Genomic DNA, 23,037 nt, shown 5'->3' on the forward strand with positions numbered 1-23,037 from the left:
GGTAGTGGTGGGATCCTGTGAGATATTTTCATAGTATCTAAAAGCCCATGGTTTTGAGATTTTAGAATTACTACATTTTTAACCAACGATAAAAGAACTTAAAACTTCATATGGTATGTGACTGTTTATTTGTCAGTATTGTCTTGACAAATAAGCATTATTTTTGTTTTTATTTTTTAATTAAAACAGTACAAATTCTGAGATTTCCATGTAGCTTTTTAAATCTGTGGCTAGCAGATATTGACATATTTCAAGCCCTCTTTAAAATGTTCCTGTGATAAATGAGCAAAAATTAAGCTCTGTAATAATGACTTATTATTTTTTAAATAAAAGTGCTGCTACGATTGCAGGTCCTTTTGGAATAAATCATGGGATTGAGCTTCATTCAGATGTGGTGGAATATGCCAAGGAAAAACTGGAGAGCTTCATCAAAAATAGTGATAGCTTTGATAAGTAAGTATTTATATATATAGTTTTGGTTTTATAGCACTTCTCAATAGATATGTGACATGTCTGTTCCTCAATAGTATTCATTGACCCTAAATTGTTCCAATTGAATGCAGCAAAAGTCAATGTGGTATAAAATGAGAAAATAAATTAACATAAAAATTATTCTGTGATATAAACTTTGATTCTTTGTAAATCTATAGTAAGTTATCTATAAATGAAAAAAACTTATTTTTTAATCTTATGCTTCTGTCACTTATCATTCATTAAACATAATGCAAGTCCCTTTTCTGAAAATACAGAGATGCTTGGTTAGAATGCTTTCCTGGAACTGGTTTTATACTTTGGGGATAGTAATTTAGTAGTTCTGCCCTCTTCAGCTGTCACACCAGGATGGTACCTGTTAGCATACAAGGGACTTTCTTAAAAATATTCAGTTACTTTGTAATATATCTAGACGAAATTATGATAGAAATACATTGATCTATTTTGTGATAGGATAGTGTTTGAGAAATTTGTTTATAAAACCATTGTTTTGAACTCGTACTTCCCCTTTGAAAAATTACTGCAGTCTTTTGTTCTTCAGCCGACAGGGAAGTCTGTTTGGTGCATAATATTTCTAACATTCAGTAATGATAACACCATGGACCAAGGGCTTCTTATGCTAAAGTATGAACTCTGAAATTACGTAAAATTTGGAGGGCATTTATTTTTCTCAACCAGTCATATTTTCAAAGAACATTTAAAAGGATAGAAATCACAAGCTTGCAACTTAGTCATTGTATACAACTAAGTTTTCATGCAAAACCGCTCAGAGTTCCAACTCGGCTTGTTGGGAGTAAGCCTTCCTCACTTCCCTCTAGGCCCTGACCATGACCCTGGAGGTGAGAAACTTGGAGGAGTCTGAATCAGAGCTGAGAGCTTTTTTCTAGGGTTTAGGCTGGGGAACGGTGCCAAAAAGGAAGCCAAGAAGGCCTGTGCATGTCTGCTGGAGTATACTTCTCTCTCTTGTCCTTTCTCTGCCTCTCCTCCCGCAGACGCTTGTCCTTGTCTTCCATTCCCCTTTGCCATTGCCACTTTTTATCTGTCCTCTGGCAAGAGGCACTTGATTGGTTGAAGAACAGGAAACTGATATTCTGCAGTAAAATAGGGGAGGTTTTGTGTCTACTTAGATGTGGTTGTAACTATTATTAAAGACCTCAGTCGGGCAAGCTTGGGAGAATTTGAAAGTGCTCAGAATTTATTTTGTTCTATAATTAGTTCAATGGCTTTGAGCAAGCCACTTGAAATTTCTGCATCAACTTGCTGAATGCCATCCTTTAGGTTATTTATGCTTCCCTTTATAAATGAACATGTAATTCATATTTTGAATTATTTTTCAAGTGCTTACCGTGTTGGTTCATATATTGTTTCCAAGAATAACATATTGGTAGAAACAAAATAGTTTTTAGCCCAAGTAATTTTATAAGAAATTGGTGTTCAATTTTAGCATCCTTTTGTATTTCTAGCTGTCTTATAAATAGATTAGTAGCATGTTAAATGCTTAAAATGTGGATATAAATATTTTATATCATTTATTGGAACTTATTTTAAACTTATTGAACTTTTATTGTTGTAAGACTTTGTTTTGATGCTAAAACTATGTATACGTTAGGACCTTTTGAATACATTTGAACTTAAAAAAATATAAAAGTAATGTTAGTAAAAGTAAAAGTTTAAGGCCTGTTGTAAGGTCTTTATATCTATGTGATAGTAATACATTTATTTTATGTGTCAATATATAATGACACAGACAATGCAGTTATTAAACAAGAGGAACAGACCTCAGGAAGCTTCTTGAATCACTGAAGCATCTCTGTACAAGTATTTTTGGAGCTCAGTTGCCAAGTGGGTGTGGTTTCAGGAAACAGTAAAATGCCATTATTTAAAGCATTTTTGTGTTGATGTAATTTAAATAGCAAATAATCTGTAACACAGATAAGTTTGATGATTATATATATTGAAGGGTCTCAATTTTTCTAAAACTGTATTCATCTATATATATATGAAAGGCTGATATGCACAGTGTCCCCTCGGGAGTTCGACCGAGAGACCTGGAGTTCGATCGCTCGCTATGTTGTGCACTGGCCACCTGGGGTGGTGTGGAACAAAGGAAGGTCCTGGCCGGCAGCTGGCAGCTGGGGAAGGCCAGGCCTAGGGACCCTACCTGTGCACAGATTTCGTGCACCAGGCCTGTAGTATAATTATAAAATGATCGAATTTCCTTGGCTGTATTTCATATTATTGCATTATGCAAATTTGTTATTCATAAAATGATGAATCATAAAATGTGATGTGGCTGATCTAAATGTCTCCTTTTAATTTCTAAATGTCTGGTCCTTTTCATTGAAATAACCAGTCAGATTTTATAATATAATTGTTTCTGAAGTGTTGCAACTAATTTTTAAAACTGATTCTTATATTAATTAACTGGTCTGAAAAATTAGACAGTTCTAGAAATATTACCTGTTCTGGTTTTAAAAGAGTATTCTGAAATATTAGTTACACATTTCAGATTATAAAATTATCTTGTCTATAAAGAGCAGTAGGTACTGGGAAAATATTTCATTTTGCATAAGGCAGTGAGTGGTTGGAAAGTAAATAATCAGAGTTGCTGAGTCATTCATTGGCTTTTCTTTTTATATCACTTCATTTTAGAGACAGAAATTATAAAGATAATATAGTTTTCTTTTAGTGTTTGATGATTTTCTTGTAATTTTTCTTGATGTTTACGGATAATAATTCTTATTTTAAATTTTTTAATTAAAAAAATGGTTATGCAAAGTGCTTTTAAAAATCTGATTTCCAATCAGTTTCATTATATTTAATTGTGTCATCAAAATACATATTTTAATTTTAAAAATACAAAGTAACTCAGGAAAATTGATTGCTATTTATGCATTCCTTAGTACACATTATCCTGGATTATGTGTAACATGGAGAATAGATAACTCAAACATAATAGTCTTCCAATCTTGTTTACCCTGTTGGTTTGGATCTTTTTTATCAGTTCCTTTTTTGAAAGTATTGTCATGTCACGATTTAAATTGAATCTTGAAAGTTTTCTTATATATGTCTTATGGACGCCACTGTAAACTTCCAAATATAGTAGGTGAGGGGAAAAAAAAATCGATGAACTGCTCAATGTTACAATATATAATGTCAGATGACCTTTTAAAAGATACAAATGTATGTTTTTGTGTGTGCTTTATAAAATAAGCTTGGTTCCTGAATCTTCACAGTAGTATTCCTTCTCTTAGAAACAATAGCATTATAATGCATGTACTTTCAAACTTTTTTCCTACACTTTAGACCTGTAGCAACAGATGAAATAACTCGGAGAAACTACTCTGGATTCACTGTACGTGGAGATGGGAGGAATGGGGGCGCTCTCTTGTATGGTTTATTCCTTTGCTCTACCTAAGTTATCCCCAGATTCACTGAAATACTGTTACAAAACTGACATTTGATGTCAGGGATCCTCTAAAACATTGGCAAAATTTTCCAGTAAAGGACCAGGTAGTCAATATTTTGGGGATTCCGGGGTTAAATGGTCTCTGTTGCAATTGATCAACTCTGCTATCATGGAGCAAAAGCAGGCAGACACTATGTAAACAGATGGACACAGGGCGTTCTCTATGTGCTATGTGCCCTTGAGTCGGCTCCAACCCCTGGTGACCTTCTGAATGAGTGCTGTCCACAATGTCCTGTGACAAACAGCCCTGCTCAGTTCTTATGGACGCACTCCTATGGCTGATTTTACAGTCAGTCCATTTCATAGTTGGTCTCGCTCTTTTCCTGCTGCCTGTTGTTTTTCCCCAGCATTATGGTCTTTTCCAAAGAAACTGCTTTCTCATGATGTGCAAGAAGTAGGACAGCTTCGGTTTTTGTCATTTTTGCCTCCATCAATGTTTCAGGCTTGATTTTCTCTGAGACCTTCCTGTTCATCTTTGTGGTGGTCCAGGGTATCCCGTGTAGACTTTATGTATAAAAACAAGCAGCAGGCAGGATTTGGACTGTTACCCACAGTTTGCTGATCCCCATTCTGCTCTTCACATAAACTTTCTAGAACATTTTATTTATCCCCTATGGTCTAGACAAGTCTGGCTTTCATGAGAGAAGAAGAAGGTTGGGAAAGGTCAAATTATATGAATCAGTTTTGTGCATGCACAGTAAGCAAAATAATCTCTCCAGGTGTGGTTAATTGGAAGAGTAAGGCAATTAAAGGAGCCTGAATAGTAACCCTATACCCTATAAATACTTTGCAAATCAGTTAGGAATTGGTATAGCATTTATTTATAGCTACATTTATATATTCATATAATATGTAAACGTGCATGTAGTTCACTGGCTTCCTAGAGTGCCTGTTTTGGAGCGTGCCATTTCCCTATAAGACAATAGATCCTATGCTGTGAATTACTGTTGGGGGCAGAGATGAGTGGAAGAGGCAATGCACTCCTCAAATTTAGTTGAGGTGTAAGTTTTAAATTAATTTCAGAGCTAGTATAGTATTTCACTATAGGAAATTTCATTGATATATGGCAATGTGTAAGTGTCACAATTTTATTTTCAATGATAGGTTTTTATTTTTCCTGTGCTCTGATATGCTTTGGAAAATTAATACATATATTTTGTCAACTTTGCCTAGTCTTTAAGAGAATTATAGCACACTTGAAGTGGTTTCACTATCTAGAAATATATATTAATAGTATTTAAAAATATTTCTCAGGTATTTGAAGATTTTTATGTGCCAATGTTCAGATAATAGTTTCATAATAATTATTACAAATTGTAAACAAAATTTTTAATCATGACAAACATTCATATGGTGAGACAGAGAAATTCTTAAAAGTAGTCCTTATGGCTCTCAGTGATATATTTTAACATAAGTTAAATGGCCTGGGGAAAAGTTTAATGGCTTCAAATACATTATTAGGAGAAAAAAATTATTGTTGAAATACATGAAGGTTCACTTTTGAGGTACCTGTCATATTTCTTATAAAAACTTTAGAGATCGGTGGTGTTTTTTTTATTTTCCTAAGGCTTCATTCAATGAAAAATGATTGTATTTGCTTTTAACACTTTGCTTTACATAATGCTTGAATTATTCTGAGATGATTTTGATGCATTTGGAAGGGAAACACTTGAAAAGGTAAAGTCATTGGTCTAAAAAATATTTTTTTAATTCAGTAGCTTCATTTTTTATTGTAAGAGGTTTTGAATGGTTTAACAGCATTTGGAGATCAAAAGATTAACATATCCCTGAGTTTTCTTCACAATGGAAAGTTCTGCAGTTTCATCTTATTGTAATGAAATGATCATAGCTCTTAAAACTCAAAATGTATACTTTGACAAAGTGTTTTACAAAAAAGAAGTTTCTGGGATTTGGCAGCTTGTTTTGGATGAGGTATGAGAACAAGGTAGGATTTTTTTCCTATGTCCTTGAAATCCTTTATTCCATTGAAAAATAGTCTAAAATTTCAATGACAGCATCCTGTGGCACATGATAAACTAGGTGTGCAAATTGTCAGCCCCCACTTCAACAGTGTATTGAAGGGGAATGTTGTTTTTTCTACTCTCAGTCAGCTCCTAGACCTAGACTATCCGTCTAAGAGGGAAGCTGCAGGGCAAGGCTAGGTCACCCTGATCTCCTAGCAGCTTATCAAAAGAATTATATGGGCAAGTTGGCAAGGTCCCTGCTGTGAACGAAATCATCTATCCGTCTCAAGATGAAGATATTCCAACATACACCTATAAAGAAAACCACTGCTAAGGTAAGTGATTAGCATCCTGGTGTTATTTTGAGCAATTATTCATGTTGTAAACCAACATATATGTGTTCTCTATTTTCTCACAAATGATTTTCCTTGTACATATTAGTAAGAATATTTTTTCCTCTCTGCATAAGAGAGTAAAAAGCAGTAATTAATATTTAAATCAATAAATAAGTCTAGAATAAGTGAATTTGTAGTTATTACATACAATTCAGAACTATTTTTTATACAGATAACATTTTTAGAGATATAATTTAGTGTAATTTAGGAATGTAAGTCATTTATATCTGGGAAATTGTTTTCGAAATGTTCTTCAAAGAATAAAAATGATTGCTGCTTTTCGTTCAAATAACATAAAATTTAAATGAAGTTTCCTAAATCAAACACAAAAACTAGGGAAAGAATGCATGAACCATACTTTTATGAGTAAAATTATAACCACATAGAAATATTTGGTAGACCTCTAGCCAGTTTTTCTTTTCTTTTTTTTTAGGTTTCATTTAGTGTGTAGTTAATGTGAAAAGGTTGAATTTGAGTTTTCTCTCACTATTTTTAGCTTAGATTTTATATGTAAATCTCTAGTATAGTACTGTTTTGTAATGAACTGAAAACTTCTGGTGAGTTTATTGCTACAGTCTTCCAGATTATACAGAAAATGTATTTGTGATTTAAAGAATGTCATTAGCCTGTAGAGGTCTATGGAAACTTAAGGTAAGATGTAGCTTTCAGAAGATAGTAAAAGCCTAAGGAGGAAAATCTTTTCTTTATTTTTCTTCTCTACATTGGAAGAATTAATAGGATTTGCAATTTACTCTGAAAACATGCCATCATCTATGTCTGAAAGTAATAATTTATTCTTTACATATATGATATGAATATATGCTATGGATATGAGCATATCTATAAACATTTGCCTGAAAACATTTCATCATAGAGTTTTAGAAAAAATATTATTAGTTCAATTGGTATGACTTCATTTACATGAAATGCTGTTATAAAAGTCATAATTTTAATATCAGAATACAAAGTGTCTTAAGTATTATCCTTAAGTACATACCTAGTCCGAAATATAAAGCTCATCTATAAGTTTTTTATTAGGAAAGATGATCAATAGCTTATTAATGTGTGAAAAAAATGTAAATATAGGCAATTTGAGAGTTGTTTTCTTTATTAATATGAAGGATTCTGGTATTATTTGGTGTAAAAGGTCATAATGGTAAGTATAATAAATAATCCCTAGATAGGATACTCTCTGGTAGACACTTTCTTTATAATTACTAAATTGATAGTTACAACCTTTTTGTAATGTGTTTGGTATATGAATACACTATTATGTTCTAGATATTTTAGTTTTCTCCCAGTTTTACTTTGTCCTTGAAGTTTTAGTATTTTGTATCTAGAAATAGTTCAATCCTTTTGAAATATTGGCTCCAGTTCAACTCAACTTTCAAATTGTTCTGGTAAAGGAAATTAATATAAATATGTCAAATAAAAGTATAAAGACCCCATATGCATATGTTAGAAGTATATGTTCCATTTGCACTAATGGAAATTATTTATAATTTTAGAGATCTGTTTTTTCTCTAATGATCCTTTGTAATACTTACCTACATTGAAGCAAATATACTTGTTCTCATCTGATTATAAGGGAAAGCATCAAATTGTTTCCTAGGATAAGGGTGGCTTATTTACGATCTTAAAAATATAGATCAGTTGATTTATTTATAAAAGGAAAGAGTTTATTTTTTATTTTTTTTGTTTTACTATTTGAGTTTTGCTTTTTAAAATTTGTTTTGGCATTTTTGGGAAAAACATACATGCGTTCTGTAGCATTAAGCTACAGTTATTTATAGTAACAAATTTAGTAAAAGAAGAACTATCGTGTTGACAGTGCCATAGGCACTTATTTTTTTCCTTTTTTTTTTTTAAGCAAGTTTCTCTTCTGTCTTGAGATTTTTGTGATTAGTATCTTCAGTTTGTCAACTTGGGGTTCATATTCAAAGTTGGTAGGTGGAAAAGTTGACAGAACATTTATGTTTGTTGTATGGTTTGCTTATTTAGTAAATGTTTGAGTACTGGAATAGGTGATGGAGATACAATTAATTCAGAAGAAATATTCAAAGACAGCAGAAAAACCAGGAGACTATTTCAAAGGGATGATTGTGTTAAGGAGAAAGTCTTTGACGCTTCTCTATTTGCACATGATAAGTAGAAGGACAGTTGCTGAAATGTATGTGGTTATTGAAATATATCTGTCATATATAAATACGCACATTAATATAAAGTACATATTGATATATTTTACTTTTTCTGTACTGAATCTTTAATTCAGGTTAATCTAAAATTCAGGTTAATTTTATTCTTACACCTCAGTATGGACTAGCCACACTTTAAGGGCTCACTATCCACATGGTGCTAGTGGCTACTCTCTTGGGTATTGTGTCTCTAGATTGTCTCATCTTTAAGATCATGGCTTCTCATTTCTCAGGGAATCTTTCTGTACTTCCCCAGGCCTGTTGGTTTTCTTTCACCCTCAGTTTTATAGAATCATATTTCTTTCCTTTAGAGCACTTACCACCGTTGTAAATTAATCTTTAGTCAGATAGTTTGATGCTGTCTCGTCCACAAATACAGGTGTGGATGTTTCCATTGTATTTCCAGTCTTTATACACAACTGGTGCTCAATAAGTAGAATTTGACATAATGAATTTTGCTGACTACTGTAAGGTAACTTTAACCAGAGTTACAAATTTAATTTTAGATCAGGCACTGAATTTTTGCAAATTAATTTTGCTGGGATGAGAATGTATAAAATATCACTAATATGAGAAGTAGTTTTAATTGTAAATTGTTCACTTGTAATGATGTTTTTCTAGGTGATAGCGTTTTAAGCTATCACATATTTTTAAATAGGAAGCTTTTAAAACAGACTTGATGGTGAAACGGTTTAATAATTCAAATTTTTATTTAAATTTTATGGTCATTCATGTTGAAAGTTATGACTGACTTAAATTATTATAAAAGTAAATATTTAAAATGAATGAAGATTTTAGATAAACTTCATTGAAAATAGTCTTTTTCTTTTTAAAGAGTGCTTACTGTGAGTTTGATAAAATGATTAACCCACCTGATCCACAGTATCTAATTACTTGAAAGCCAACATCATATAAATTATATTTTGGCCATATTTTAGATAATCATATGTTGTAACATAGTCTTGAATATAAAAGATAAATTAAACATGGCCCCTATTGTAGCTTAATTTACACTTTTATGTGTGCTATGCACGTGGGAAAGTGAGGTAACTCTTAAAGAGTTGGATAAGATTTCATTGCAAAGCTAATATTTGAACTGTATCTTGAAGAGTTTGTAGGCATTTATCAAAGGAACAGCACATCCACAGATACAGTGTTTCAAAAACACTTTGTAATAGTTCCTCTAAGGCAATTAGGAGCAAATAATTCAACATAGTTTGTGTTGGTAGGGGCAGAGCCAGGAAATGATTCTGGAAGGACAACTTGACAATGGCATCATACAGAGCCCACATGACTTTCTAAGGAGCTTGAACCTATCCTGCCTGCCCTGTAGGTAGCAAAATAATGGAAGAGGGACCTTAAAGTGTGAGCAGTGAGGAGGCAGTTACAGTAAAAGAAATAATGGGGCATACACTACCTTAGTTGTGGGATATGGAGAAGAGATTATAGGGTATACACTGTTCACTCACCCCCACCCCGACCCCCTCAACCCTTCCCATCCCACTCCCACCCTACTGCACCAAGAGGACAGGGTGTAATTCTGGCAAATTCTTTAACTGTCAAGGATCCTAATGTGTCTGTATTTTAATGAAAACTTACCGCGTAATAAGTCTGTTAATTACCAAAGGATAGGATATGCTTACCAAGTATAAATGATTGTGATTCAAGCAGTGTCATTTTCCACTGCATGCTGAAACTTTTAATGTAAATTACTTTTTCCTTAAATGATAGCCTGATTTTGCTGTGTGGTCATATTAATTTTAATTTACTTAAGAGTGAAAGGATATTTCATTAATTAACTTTAAAAATGATTACATGTTTTAGTGTATTGAGGTTGTAACTATGCTATATGTTAGAGACTATTTTCAGCTTTGTCAGAACTTAAGGAATAAAGTAGAATTCTAAATAGGAACGTTTGTAAAATCACAACTCTTTATGCCATGAACCAACACTGTAACCAGAACAGGTGGTCAGGATAAAATGCCTTTGCTCTGAAACCATTTCTCTTCTATGTGTTGCACAGGGAGACCATGGGGGCCAAAGCAGCAGTAAGGAAAATTCTTACTCATTCTGCTCTCTGTCCCAGTCCTGTAACATAGTTCTGCTAAAATTTATTAGGAAAATCTCCCTAATCTTAGTGGTTGCAAGATTATATGGTCACACTGGTATCTTCCTGACAAAGCTTTGCTGTTAATTGTAACAAAAATGTCACACACACATGAATACCGCACCAGCCCTTCCCATTCCCAGTGTCCCCTCAGTTTTTTGGTGTTTTTTTTTTTGAAAGGGCAGTGGAAAGTGAAGCCTTTTTCTCTCTCTCTTTTTCTTTATCATTTGTGTGATGTCACAAGATTGGTGTTGTGATGGGCTTTTCATTATATCCATTTTTTTAAGCCTTAAGTGAGCTTTCAGTGTGGCAAAAGTTTAGGTTAATGTTTTTAAAATATTTATATTACATTGATAATTACATATTTAATCAGTATTAAACTTCATTAAGTATGATATTTAAATCAAATTTCATGTTTTATCCTTGGAATTAATTTTGGCAACTTCACTACTTCAAAGAACTGGATTATGTTAAATTTTTTATCTAATATTTTGTTTAAATGAATTAAAATATATTTGTTTTTCCATGCAGATTTGAGTTCTGTGAACCTGCATTTGTGGTTGGCAATTGCCTCCAGATAGCATCTGACAGTCATCAGTATGATCGAATTTATTGTGGAGCTGGAGTCCAGAAAGACCATGAAAACTACATGAAAATATTACTGAAAGTTGGAGGCATTCTAGTCATGCCTATAGAAGATCAGGTAACTTCACCATCCTTTTGCTTAATGGCATAGAAAACAAACGCATTAGTTTAAGATGGGAAGTGTCTAATACCAGTAAAGGTACAATGTAATTTTTAAAGAAGAAATAATCTTCATAGATCTATATACATTAAAAAAATTGAAATGGACTCTTAATTATCTAACCGGAGGAGATATAGAAAAGTTCCCTCCACTACTATTAGAAGAGACTTGGTCTTTCACCCAAACTTAGCTACAGTCTGTGTTACAATAGTCCCCCCTTATCCTTGGTTTCACTGTCTGTTGTCTCAGGTACCTGTGGTCAATCATGGTCTGAAAATAGTAAATGGAAGTTTCCAGAAATAATTCACAAGTTTCAAATTGTGCCACATTCTGAGTAGCATGATGAAATCTTGAGCCTTCTCACTGTGTCCTGCCTGGGACATGACTCACCCCTTTGTCTATCATACCTACACTGGACACTGTCTGCCCTTTATCACTTAGCAGCATCTCAGTTACCACATCGACTGTTGAGGTGATACAGTACCTGAATTCAACTTATTTTTCTTAATAATGCCCCCAGAGTGCAAGGGCAGTGATGCTGTCAGTTTGTTTAGGTCAAAGAGAAGCCATAAAGTGCTTCCTTTAAGTGTAAAGGTGAAGGCTCTTGCCTTAATAAGGCATTGTATTATTGCACATTATCACAACACGAATGGTGAGTACAATACCATAAGGTATTTTGAAAGAAAGACCACATTTACATAACTTTCATTATAGTATGTTGTTGTAATTCTGTTGGTTGTTTTTTGGAGCGTTTGTTTATTGTACTGATTTCAGAGGGAGGAAGGGAGAGGGAGAAAGAAATAGAAAAATCAATGATGAGAGAGAATCACTGATAGGTTGCCTCCTGCACACCCCCTACCAGGGATCTTGCCCGAAACCCGGGCCTGTGTCCTGCTCGACCTGGAAACCTGGAATGGAACTGTGAACTCCTGGTTCATGGGTTGACGCTCAACCACTGAGCCACACCGGCTGGACTGATTCTGTTTTATTAGCTATTGTTAATCTGTTACTAAATTGAATTTATCATAGGTATGTATGTATAAGAAAAAAATAGTTTACACAGTGTTTAATGCTACCCATGGTTTCAAGTGTCCACTGGGAGTCTTGGAACATACCGCTATGGATAACAGGGTACCGCTGCACTTGCCAAGCTGCTCCCTTCTTCATTTTTCTGACCTAGAGGTGTTCAGTTGAATGTGATGCTCTCTGCTAGCTGTTCAATTTTCAACATTTTAAAATTCCTTTAACATCTAAAGAAAGAAATCCTATTTAGGGTTTGTTTGGACTGTTTAACTCCATTAAAGAAACAAGTGGCCCAGCCAGCGTGGCTCAGTGGCTGAGCGTCAGCTAATGACACAGGAGGTCACAGTTCGATTCCGGGTCAAGGGCGCATGCCTTGGTTGCAGGCTCGGTCCCCAGTGGGGGGCGTGCAGGAGGCAGCTGATCCATGATTCTCTCTCATCATGGATGTTTCTCTCTCTCTCTCCCTCTCCCTTCCTCTCTCTGAAATCAATAAAAATATATTTTAAAAAAGAAACAAGTAAATTTTTAAACCTTCATTTAGTACTTCATAGACTCATTTGAGAATATTTTTCAGCTATTTGCCTGCCTGTGGTTTGTAATTATTAGTTATAACAAATGTATGAAATACTACTGTATTCAGAAAATGTGTGGATCTTACAAAAGCAAATTACTTTAAAAATGTATAAAAATGCATTTCAAAAAGTATCTTTAATATTCATATTAACCGGAATCTGCAATGTTTAAAACACCATATGATTTGTATGGCAGAAGATAGAGTGTCTAAGATAACTGGGACCTGACATGATGTTCTGGAGTTTATATAACTTGAGAGTCCTTTAACATCACAAAATATTATTTGCATCTCTGTGGAGTTCACCATTATTATGCACTGTGCAAATTGTTTGTTGGTTACTAAAAAGACATAATACAAAAATATTAACACATTGTTTGCGGGTAGTTTTTATCGCACGCTAACAGGTGGCGAGGGCCATTTTTGCTAATTTTTTGCGTAAATGGCAACGTTCAGTAAAATTACGATAACTTTAGTTTACGTATTTATACGTTACCCGCATTCTACCGCTAGTCTATAAAAACCGTATTAATACGTGTCCCGCGCTCTACTACACTGGTAGAACGTATAAATACATAAAACATGTAAACACGTTTCCCGCATACAATGTGTTAATTGAAAAATGTTCTTGGAAAAATGCTACTTGAATGTTTCTAGAGTTGAGACCTCCAGATGAACAGTCTTTTTCTGTTTTCTTTTACAGTTTCAGATTCGGACATTTAAAATATGGCTTCCCACTGGTGTTTTGTTAGATATTTATTATATACTATTATACTGATGTAAAACATAATAATGATTTTTATCATATAAATTGGAGATATTAGCTTGATCAAGCTATGTCCTAGCTAATCTTTTTTTTCCCAAGGACTGATGATGGGTGTTTACTGAGTAGGTACAACTTCTAAACCCTTTATGAATAATTACACTTATTAGTGAAGTATCAAATTGAGATTAGAATTAGAATATATATTTTCTTACCATTATGGAAGATCATGAAGTTGACTCACTGGTATAGTAATCAAAACATGTTTCTTTTAAAATATAATGTTTTATTTAACCAAACAACCAAACCTATGTGAGACATATTTGAGAATCAATGGCAGGTACGGACTGAAATTATACCCCTAGAAGCCATCAGGCCACATTGGGATATTCCATTTATGTTGAAATGCCTGTCTTCAAAAGGCAACATTTATAATTCCTACTTTATTCTTTTATAGTTACTATTTAAGTAAAAGTAATTTGGTTGCATTCAAATATCGGTGATTATATAGCAATGATTGGCAATTATTTTGTTAAAACAAAATTTTGACTGTAAGGAAATCACTTTTCCAGAATTAAGCTATTCTATTTCTTTTCCCCTTCTAAATAGTTAACACAAATTATGCGAACTGGACAAAATACTTGGGAAAGTAAAAATATTCTTGCTGTTTCATTTGCTCCACTTGTGCAGCCAAGTAAGAATGATAATGGCAAACCAGATTCTGTGGGACTCCGTAAGTAACTGGTCCTTTGCAACTGAACTGTGACTTCAATTCCGAGGCTTGGGGTTTAATGCACTCTATAATTATGAAGAATTAAGTAGATATGCAGTAATATATTCATTGGATTTATTCACTTTTCTGTTTAATAAAGCCCTGTCTTACACCAGACACAGTTAGCTGCCTTCATGGAAACATGAAAAGAAGGGGCAAGTGAAACAAAAATGAATTTATTAATTATAGTTGTGAGATTATTAATTATAATTTATTAACTTGGTGGCATTTTCCATACAGAGGAACAGCAAACACAAAAGCCTTTATTTAGGCTGAAAAGAGCTTGGTAATTCCAAGACCAGAAATAAGTTTTAGGCTAGTTGAAGCTCACTGGCTATACTGTAGAGCAGCAGTTCTCAACCTGTGGGTTGCAACCCCTTTGGGGGTCAAACAACCCTTTCACAGGGGTTGCTTAAGACCATCGGAAAACACATATATAATTACATATTGTTTTTGTGACTAATCACTATGCTTTAATTATGTTCAATTTGTAACAATCAAAATTCATCCTTCATATCAGATATTTACATTATGATTCATAACAGTAGCAAAATTACAGTTATGAAGTAGCAACGAAAATAGTTTTATGGTTGTGGGTCACCACAACATGAGGAACTGTATGAAAGGGTCGCGGCATTAGGAAGGTTGAGAACCACTGCTGTAGAGGATAGATTATATAAGAGTTTACTTATACTCGAGGAGAGAGTCAGTGTTGATGTGGTTATAGGTGGTTGTTTGAAGGTAGAAAAATAGTGGACTGTATAGAAGATGGTGTTGGAGGAAAAAGAGCGATCTAAGTTTTACTTGAATAGCTAGCTAGGTGATGGTACCATTTATTGGTGTTTGGAAAACTGGGGGTGGAATGGTTTGGAAATAGGTGTAGGAAGATCAGATATTTTATTTTGGCCATGTTTGTGTTTTCTATTAGCATTATAGATGTTAGGTACTCAAGTAGTGTATACTTACTACAAGAGGGAGGTATAGATTGAGAATCCGGAACATGAAGATGGCATTGTGAGAATGGATGAGACGTTAGGGGAGAGTGGAGATACAGAGAAGAGGCGTTAGGAGGTAAAACAGGGTGGTGTATTGGCAAAGGAAGGGCCACTGGGGAACACAGTGAGCACAGTGTGTTGATAACCAAGAAGGAATAGCATTTCAGAAAGGAGGGGATGATCACCTTAGTGAAGGCTCCTGAGAACTTGGGAAAGAAGGCAGCACCATGAAGTAAAGTTCTTTACCATAAATGAACTTTACCATAATAGACTTAATTATTTTAATTTTATTTTTAAATGAATTTATTCCATAGGAACCTGGCTTTATAGAGAGATTTGATTTTCTTTTCAGTGTGTGTTTCCTAATAGAAAAGGGAAGGGAAAGGACGAGACCACACCTGGCCAGTTGCTTCTTACACACTCACCAGCTGTCCAAGCCACTCCTCCTGCCCTGGGAGGAATGAGGGTGGTGATAGAGAGAGACCCATGTCGCTCCGTGGTGCCACTCTCCCCGCGTGTCAGTCATGGGGCTCTCTTCCCGGACAGGGCTTACCGGCATCCTTCTCTAACAGGAGCTGCCGCCAGAGGAGATGCAGTGAACACTTTATGGAGTCACAGACTCATAAATTCTGCACAAGACTCTTATTTGATCTCATTTAGAAAGAAATTAGGTGCACTCAATTCTAAAAAATTTTCAACCTTTTCTAATTCAGAAAGCATTATCAACTATTTTCTTTAAATATACCCATTAACATATTCTACTTAGAAAAAGGATTTGAGTCAAACTATACAGCAAATTGCATTAAACTATTATAGAAGGAAAATTTTAAAATAAGCATGACTAAAAATAAACAAAAAAGGATTATCAAAAAGACTCTGTTTTAGAAATATGAAGTTACTCCACTGGGATGTTAAATTTAAACTTCCTTCCAGTCTGGTAAAAAAGAGATACGTTTTGAATTGTCTTTGGGGCCAAAAGGACCTGACTTCTTTTTAGCACCAGAATCAAGTATCACTTGTATTCACATGCGTTAAACAGTTATTTCACTGAGGTCTACCTTCCTTGTTGCCTATACACATGCTTCCACACATACACACATGTACCAGTACTTTATATATGTGTAAAGTATATAATATATATACTATAGTTTATAGTAGGCTACACTATAATTGTTGAATACTTAAACTCCTTGCTAAAAGTAACAATAATAACAAAGTAAAACTAAAGTTCCCTCATGTTTTTCAAGCATTAAGATTATAGCTTATTTATGACAGTTTTGTTTAACCTATAATAGCTGGTTGCAGTTTCATAAAGAAAAGTAATGAAAAAAATTCTCTGACACAATTCAGTTTTACAGTAGCCTAACCATAAGCATAATGTGCATCAGATATAACTCTACTTACAGAGTTCCCTGTAGATTCCTGCAACAGCTATTTAAGTTTTTCCTTTGTAACTGGCAGTATTATAACCCTCCGCATTTCTCTTTTTATCTGACAGTTTTTCTAGTTTAGTTTCCTTTTGAAGAGTTTTGGTTAAAAATGTGGCTTTATAGTAACATTTTATGAATAGCATGGATGGTGATATGCTTTAAATGAGCGATTTTTGTTCTCCCTCATTTTTAAGGATGTCAACACAAATAGATCTAGGTAGTTAATAAGACTGTCATTGGTTGGATTGATTGACATTTGTAATTGTGAATGTAAAGTAGGAATTTTATGGAAGAGGATAACATTGGGGAAGAGCCTAAATTTAAAAAAAATATTTATCATACTTCTGAAATATTTGTGGGTAAAATGAACTGTCTAAATTTTTTATCAAAATAATCTGGGTTGGGGATGGGAAGAAGAAATGGAAGTATTGATGAAGTAAGATTAGCTATAAGGGATAATTGTTGAAATTGATTATTGAATATATGGGGTTCATTATACTATTGCCTCTTTTATAATACTTGAAATTTTAAAATAAAGAGAAAGGTTCCGGCTGGTGTGGCTCAGTGGTTGAGCATTGACCTGTGAACCAGGAGGTCACGGTTTGATTCCAGATCATGGTTTGATGCCCGGGCTGCGGGTTGATCCCCAGTATGGGGCATGCAGGAGGCAGCTGATCAATGATACTCTCTCATCGATGTTTCTATCTTTCCTTCTTCCTTCCTCTCTGAATCAATAATTTGTATATTACATATATTTTATATATATATGTTTAAAAATAAATAGAAGGAAAAAGTCATCAGTTACCAAAAGCAGCTTACAAAAATGAGTCAGAAATTATCAGTTTCCAATAAAAATAAAAAAACTTTATATAGTAATGTTTGCAGAATAAAAAATTTGAAAATTGTTTGTCAAAGTTGACTAGGATGTATGGAGAAGAAGAACAAGTTTCGCTTTTTATTTAACTTTCTGTTGAGAGAACATTTCATTATTATAGGGAGTTAAATTATAAAAGAATGTTAGTACCAACAGAAAAACCTGAAAATATACACATGCAGATTCTTTGCCAAATGTATTTTATAGCTATGAACTTGCTTATAAGAACAGTTACTAAAGTGTAGTTATAACTGTTTCTCAGAATAATCCCTGATTTTTATTCAACTTAAAGTCATATTTCTTTTTTTGTTACAAGACATTCTAAAAGTATGGATACACTGCTTAAAGTTCAGGGCAGGCCATTAGAAGTAAAGTTAAAAATTGTACACCAACTAAAGGAAACCCTATTTTCTCTATTTAAACCCCCCCCCCCCAAAAAAAAAAACAACAACAAAAAACAACAACTTCTGTACTGCAGATGTGTGGAATTTTCCACAATGAGCAATTCTCCAATTCTTTGTGGACACCAACAGGGTGTCCGTATGCTCTAAATCTGTTCTGACACTAACCAGTGTTAGTACAGACCCCACCAGTTAAGAGATTTGTCGCACAACACTTTCCTCTTCCTACAGCTTCAGACAACCATTGCAAGTCCAAGTTGTCATCTATGTTTCTGACAACCTGGCTGTAAATTAGAGGTTCCCATGACCCCCTCCTGGAGTTTGGTAATTTGTTAGAGTGGCTTACAGAACCCAGGAAAGCAGTTTACTTACTAGACTACTGGTTTATTGTAAAAGGATCCAACGCAGGAACAGTCAGATGGAATCAATGCATAGGGTATTCGAGAATGACATAGAGCTTCATGCCTTCTTAGGGTATGTCATCCTCCCAGCACCTCCGGGTTCATAGGCCCAGAAGCTTTCTAATCACATGGTTGGATTCCCCTGGCAACCAGCCTGCCATGCTTAGGGGAAACCCAAAGGCACCTTATTAATGAAACTCAGGTAGGACTTATTATGAACACAGAAGATATTCCTTTCATCTTTATGATCTTATCATTTAGAAAATTCCACGTGTTTTAGGACCCCTGTGTCAGGAATGGGAAGCTAAATGTATATTTCTTATAAATTAAATATCACAAGGGACAAAAGAAACTTCATAAATCTTGGCACTGTACTACATTGAGCTATATGAAGTTGTTCTGTAGGTTAAAAATGGTTTAAAGTAGTTGGTTTGGGGGTTTGACCTAAATAAAATGCCTTTTTTCAATCTTTGTTAAATTAAAATGTAAGTGCTGAGTGCTAGGTTCTTATAAAATCTATATAGAGAATGTCTTTTGGGAAACAAGTAGAGTGTACATGTATCTATTAGAGATAATTAATTGTAATTATGGAGTGAAAGCTTCAATCTAAAGTAAGATTTTATAGAGTAAGGATTAGTATTGTTTGGTTCATTAAATCCTTATAACTGGAAGCATTAGAAACAAGGGAGTATCAAAGAATAGAAAATGTTGGGGATTTTTGAATGACTCGGGCTGAGAATTATTTCAGAGTTCATGTGTCATTCAGAAGATCTTTGGGATGAAGTTTATGTGAATGATATTTTAATACAGTCAAATCTCGGTTCAAATGTTGCCTTTGAGTTTTTAAAATAGATTTATTTCAATATCAAGAAGTATTAAAAAATATGTAGAGTAAAAATCTTTCTACTATTCTTGTCCCCCAACTAGTTAATTCTCATGTACTCTGTTTATAAGTTCTTATTTTTTCTTCCAAAGGATTTTTATGACTATATAGAGGGTCACACGTGTATCTACACATATCAACCTCTGCACTGTCCACTGTCCTCACCCAAGGATATGTTTTATTGAGTTTAAAGAGAGGAAGGGAGAGAAAGAGAGAAACATTGTTCAGTTGCTAGTTGCCTCCTGTACATGCCCTGACTAGGGGTCGAACCCGCAACCTTTTGGTGTATGGAACGACCCTCCAATCAACTGAGTCACCCGGCCAGGGCTGTTCTCAGTTCTTAGAATGGTGCCTGGCAGTTGGTAAACTTCTGGAAATCTATGTTAGTTGAAAGTCAGAGTTTTTATACTTACTGTTTTCTAACATTCACTAAGAAATGCATTTTTTTTCTGTGAAGAAATGAATACTATATAATGCTCTTCTTTTTATGTTTTGTGTGTGCTGTGTTTTTATAGCCCCCTGTGCGGTCAGGAATCTGCAGGACTTGGCTCGTATTTATATTCGACGCACACTTAGAAATTTCATAAATGACGAGATGCAGGCCAAGGGGATTCCTCAGAGGGCTCCACCCAAAAGGAAAAGAAAGAGAGTTAAACAGAGAATTAACACTTACGTCTTTGTGGGTAATCAGCTTATTCCTCAGCCTCTAGACAGTGAAGAGGATGAAAAAATGGAAGAAGATAAAGAAGAGGAAGAGAAAGATGACAGTGATGCCATGAAGCCAGAGGAGCCACCTCAGAATCTACTGAGAGAAAAAATCATGAAGCTCCCCCTCCCTGAGTCTTTAAAAGCTTACTTGACATATTTTAGAGAAAAATAATTTAAATCACGAAGAAAGAATGCCTACTGATAATTCCTTAAGTCTTGAAAATGTAGCATTTGTTAGAAGTTCAAGGAGAGAGAAATCTCTCTTACCAGCGAATTATAGTGGAGGGGGGGAGTACAACGTTTCTGTCTTACTAATGATGTATTCAGTGATTAAAAATAATCCCTTTTATAAAATATATTTTTCTTTAAATCTTGGAAAAATTGCTGTTTTAATTCAGTGACTTCAAAAGTGGAATACAGCAATAGTCAAGACTTTGTGTACTGTCAGTCTTTCTGATTCCCCACAGATCTGTAGTAGTGAGGGGTGGGCTTCCTTTTATATAAGGTTAAATAATTGTTAAGCATATACAACCTTATTTGAATTGCAGTTTGCCTTTCCTCTGTGGAAACTCAAATGCTTTGTAGACCCACTTACCTTCCTATTTTTTGCAATCACTGTTGCTGAGTTACTATAGATGCATTCCGGGCAATATATGAGTGCAATAACAATAAAACATTGAGGAATTTAGCTTTAAAAAAGCTTCATGGAATTCAACAGCACTGCTACTTTTGCTTTTGAATCTATTGCCAAAAGACACGGGGAAAATACCTGCTTCTCTCATAGAGATTTTAAGAGCATACATCAAGTGAACATTAAAGTAAAACGTATATGCTTAATACTCATAATTTGTATGGACCCTTTACATTTTCAGTATTTAAAAACGATGAGGTTATATTACTCTGGAGTTTTAGCAGATAGTATATTTAGGATTGTTTTTTCTATAGTTCACTGTGTAAAGTATTTGGTTTTAAAAAATCCATTTTCTGTATGACTGTTGATAGCACAGTGAGTGAATGAAAAGCAAGAGTGATGGCCACTTCTGGATCGTGCTCCGTGGCAGGGCCTGAGCAGAGTTGGTTATAGCAGGTGCACTTTAGCAAATGGAACTTCTAGTTCATCTGAGTACTTATCTTTGGCTGAGCTAGTCTACATTTGCTTTGAAATTCATTTTCGTAGTATAAGAAATATTCACAGAAATTGTATATAGATGCCTTTTGCTTTGAAAATCTAGTTCCAAGTCATAGTGTAATCTTTGGGACCCACATTGTGCTCATTTAATTTCTTCCCATGTCTCTTGTTTCTTTTGGTAAAATTATAATGATTTTCTTTTTTTTCTTTTTTTGCTGAATGTCACATAATTAAACTATCATTTGACTGTTAGTTATAGCTTTTCAGTGATAACACAAGTAGTAAATGCCATTTTTTAGTGTCTTTTCATCATACTAGGGCCTGAAATCAGTCGTTTTTGTTAAGAAGTTATGCGATATAGCCTAGTTAGTAATTAGTGTCACAAGGATTATGTATTATTTAAAATGAAAATCTGAGAGTATCACTTATTACCATCAGCATCACTGTTAAAATAGTTGATCAAATATGCTTCAGGAAACCCAATCAGTGTACAGTGAAAGGATTATCACCTCTGCAAATACTCAATTAGTAATACATAGATGCTTTAAAAAAAAATATCAGTTCTGGAAATGCCACATGTCTAAAAGCAAATGTTTAAAATGTTCTAAGCATAAACGATCCTAAATAAATGGGAACATTTCAGTCACATAAAAGATAATTTCATGGAAGGTGTTTGTTTTATACCAGTGACAGAGGCTAGGAGTTGGGTTGGAGTATCTCCACAAATTTTCTCAGATTATTACTAAACTGTTACTGTTAAACACCTCATGCCATTTCTATCAAGGAAGTAGTTTTATACAATTGTCATCTATTTTATTTTGAATTAAATTTTAGTTTTAGAAGTTTAATCTTGAGATCCTGGTACTCACGTTTTTTTACCCAGCACCCCTCCACACACATTGGTGGTTTTCGGAGCTGATCCGGATATGCAGACGTACATAGTGTTAATGGTGATTTCACTGTCAGGAGAGAGCTTTTATCTAGGCTGACTTTGAAGACTGGCTTTTCCATCACGTGTTTTAGTCTGTTGACCCTGGCAAAGTGTACAGCAGGTTTTCACGATGGCATGTTTTTGTCGTTGAAAGTATCCTTTTTTATTTTAAATGCATTCATTTTACAGCTGTGACTTTATTATTGACTTTAAAGAAAGAAATAGAAATAAAAACGGATAAGTCAACTGAAAGCCCTTTTATGTATTAATGGGAATATGTTAGAGTGATTAACAATATGTTGGGTTTGTGTTTATTTTTCAATGCATTCATGTTTACTTGAATATAGGTGATTATGCTTTATAAGTGGAGAAGTAGCAAATAAAAGATGAAGTAAAATTAATTGAAAATGATGAGCATATCATGTGATTGTTATAGCCAGATAAAACAATAGAAATAATCTAACTCAGTAAATTATTTTGCAAGAGAAAGTAGGCCTGGGGAGGTAGCATGATTTCCTAAATCAGACAGCTAGCTGGAGATGGCTCAAAATAGTGTCCAGCATCTGATAAATCCCAGGGAATTTGTCAATGGCACCATAACTACTAAGAAAATAATTTAAATCTGTACTGCTTATTGGTCTATATATTTGGTTCTAGTACCAATAAAGGAAAATGGCATTACAATGGCACATGTAGTGGTTAAAATAAAATATAAAAATAATGTGTTGGTTTCTAGCTGTCTGAGGGCATAAAAGTGAAGCAAAACTTGTTAAATTGTGGGAAGACTTG

General features: G+C 34.2%; 1 protein-coding gene across 4 annotated transcripts in view; it reads left to right on the plus strand.

Moving 5' to 3' along the window:
• The window catches only part of PCMTD1 (protein-L-isoaspartate (D-aspartate) O-methyltransferase domain containing 1), a 47,179-nt gene extending 24,726 nt beyond the window's left edge, over positions 1–22,453 (plus strand). For 2 of the 4 annotated variants that reach the window (XM_081110878.1, XM_081110879.1), the window contains exons 2-6: positions 351–453; positions 6,069–6,260; positions 11,154–11,325; positions 14,334–14,457; positions 19,996–22,453. In XM_081110878.1, coding sequence (XP_080967004.1) covers positions 11,272–11,325; positions 14,334–14,457; positions 19,996–20,360 — 543 coding nt within the window. In that variant the 5' untranslated portion in view covers positions 351–453; positions 6,069–6,260; positions 11,154–11,271 and the 3' untranslated portion in view covers positions 20,361–22,453. The remainder of the gene's footprint in view (positions 1–350; positions 454–6,068; positions 6,261–11,153; positions 11,326–14,333; positions 14,458–19,995) is intronic. The other 2 variants (XM_081110876.1, XM_081110877.1) reach the window with 1 other exon arrangement.
• Positions 22,454–23,037: the final 584 nt, after the last annotated feature.

Source organism: Myotis nattereri (assembly GCF_964212035.1).
Source record: "Myotis nattereri genome assembly, chromosome: 17".
Lineage (NCBI taxonomy): Eukaryota > Metazoa > Chordata > Mammalia > Chiroptera > Vespertilionidae > Myotis > Myotis nattereri.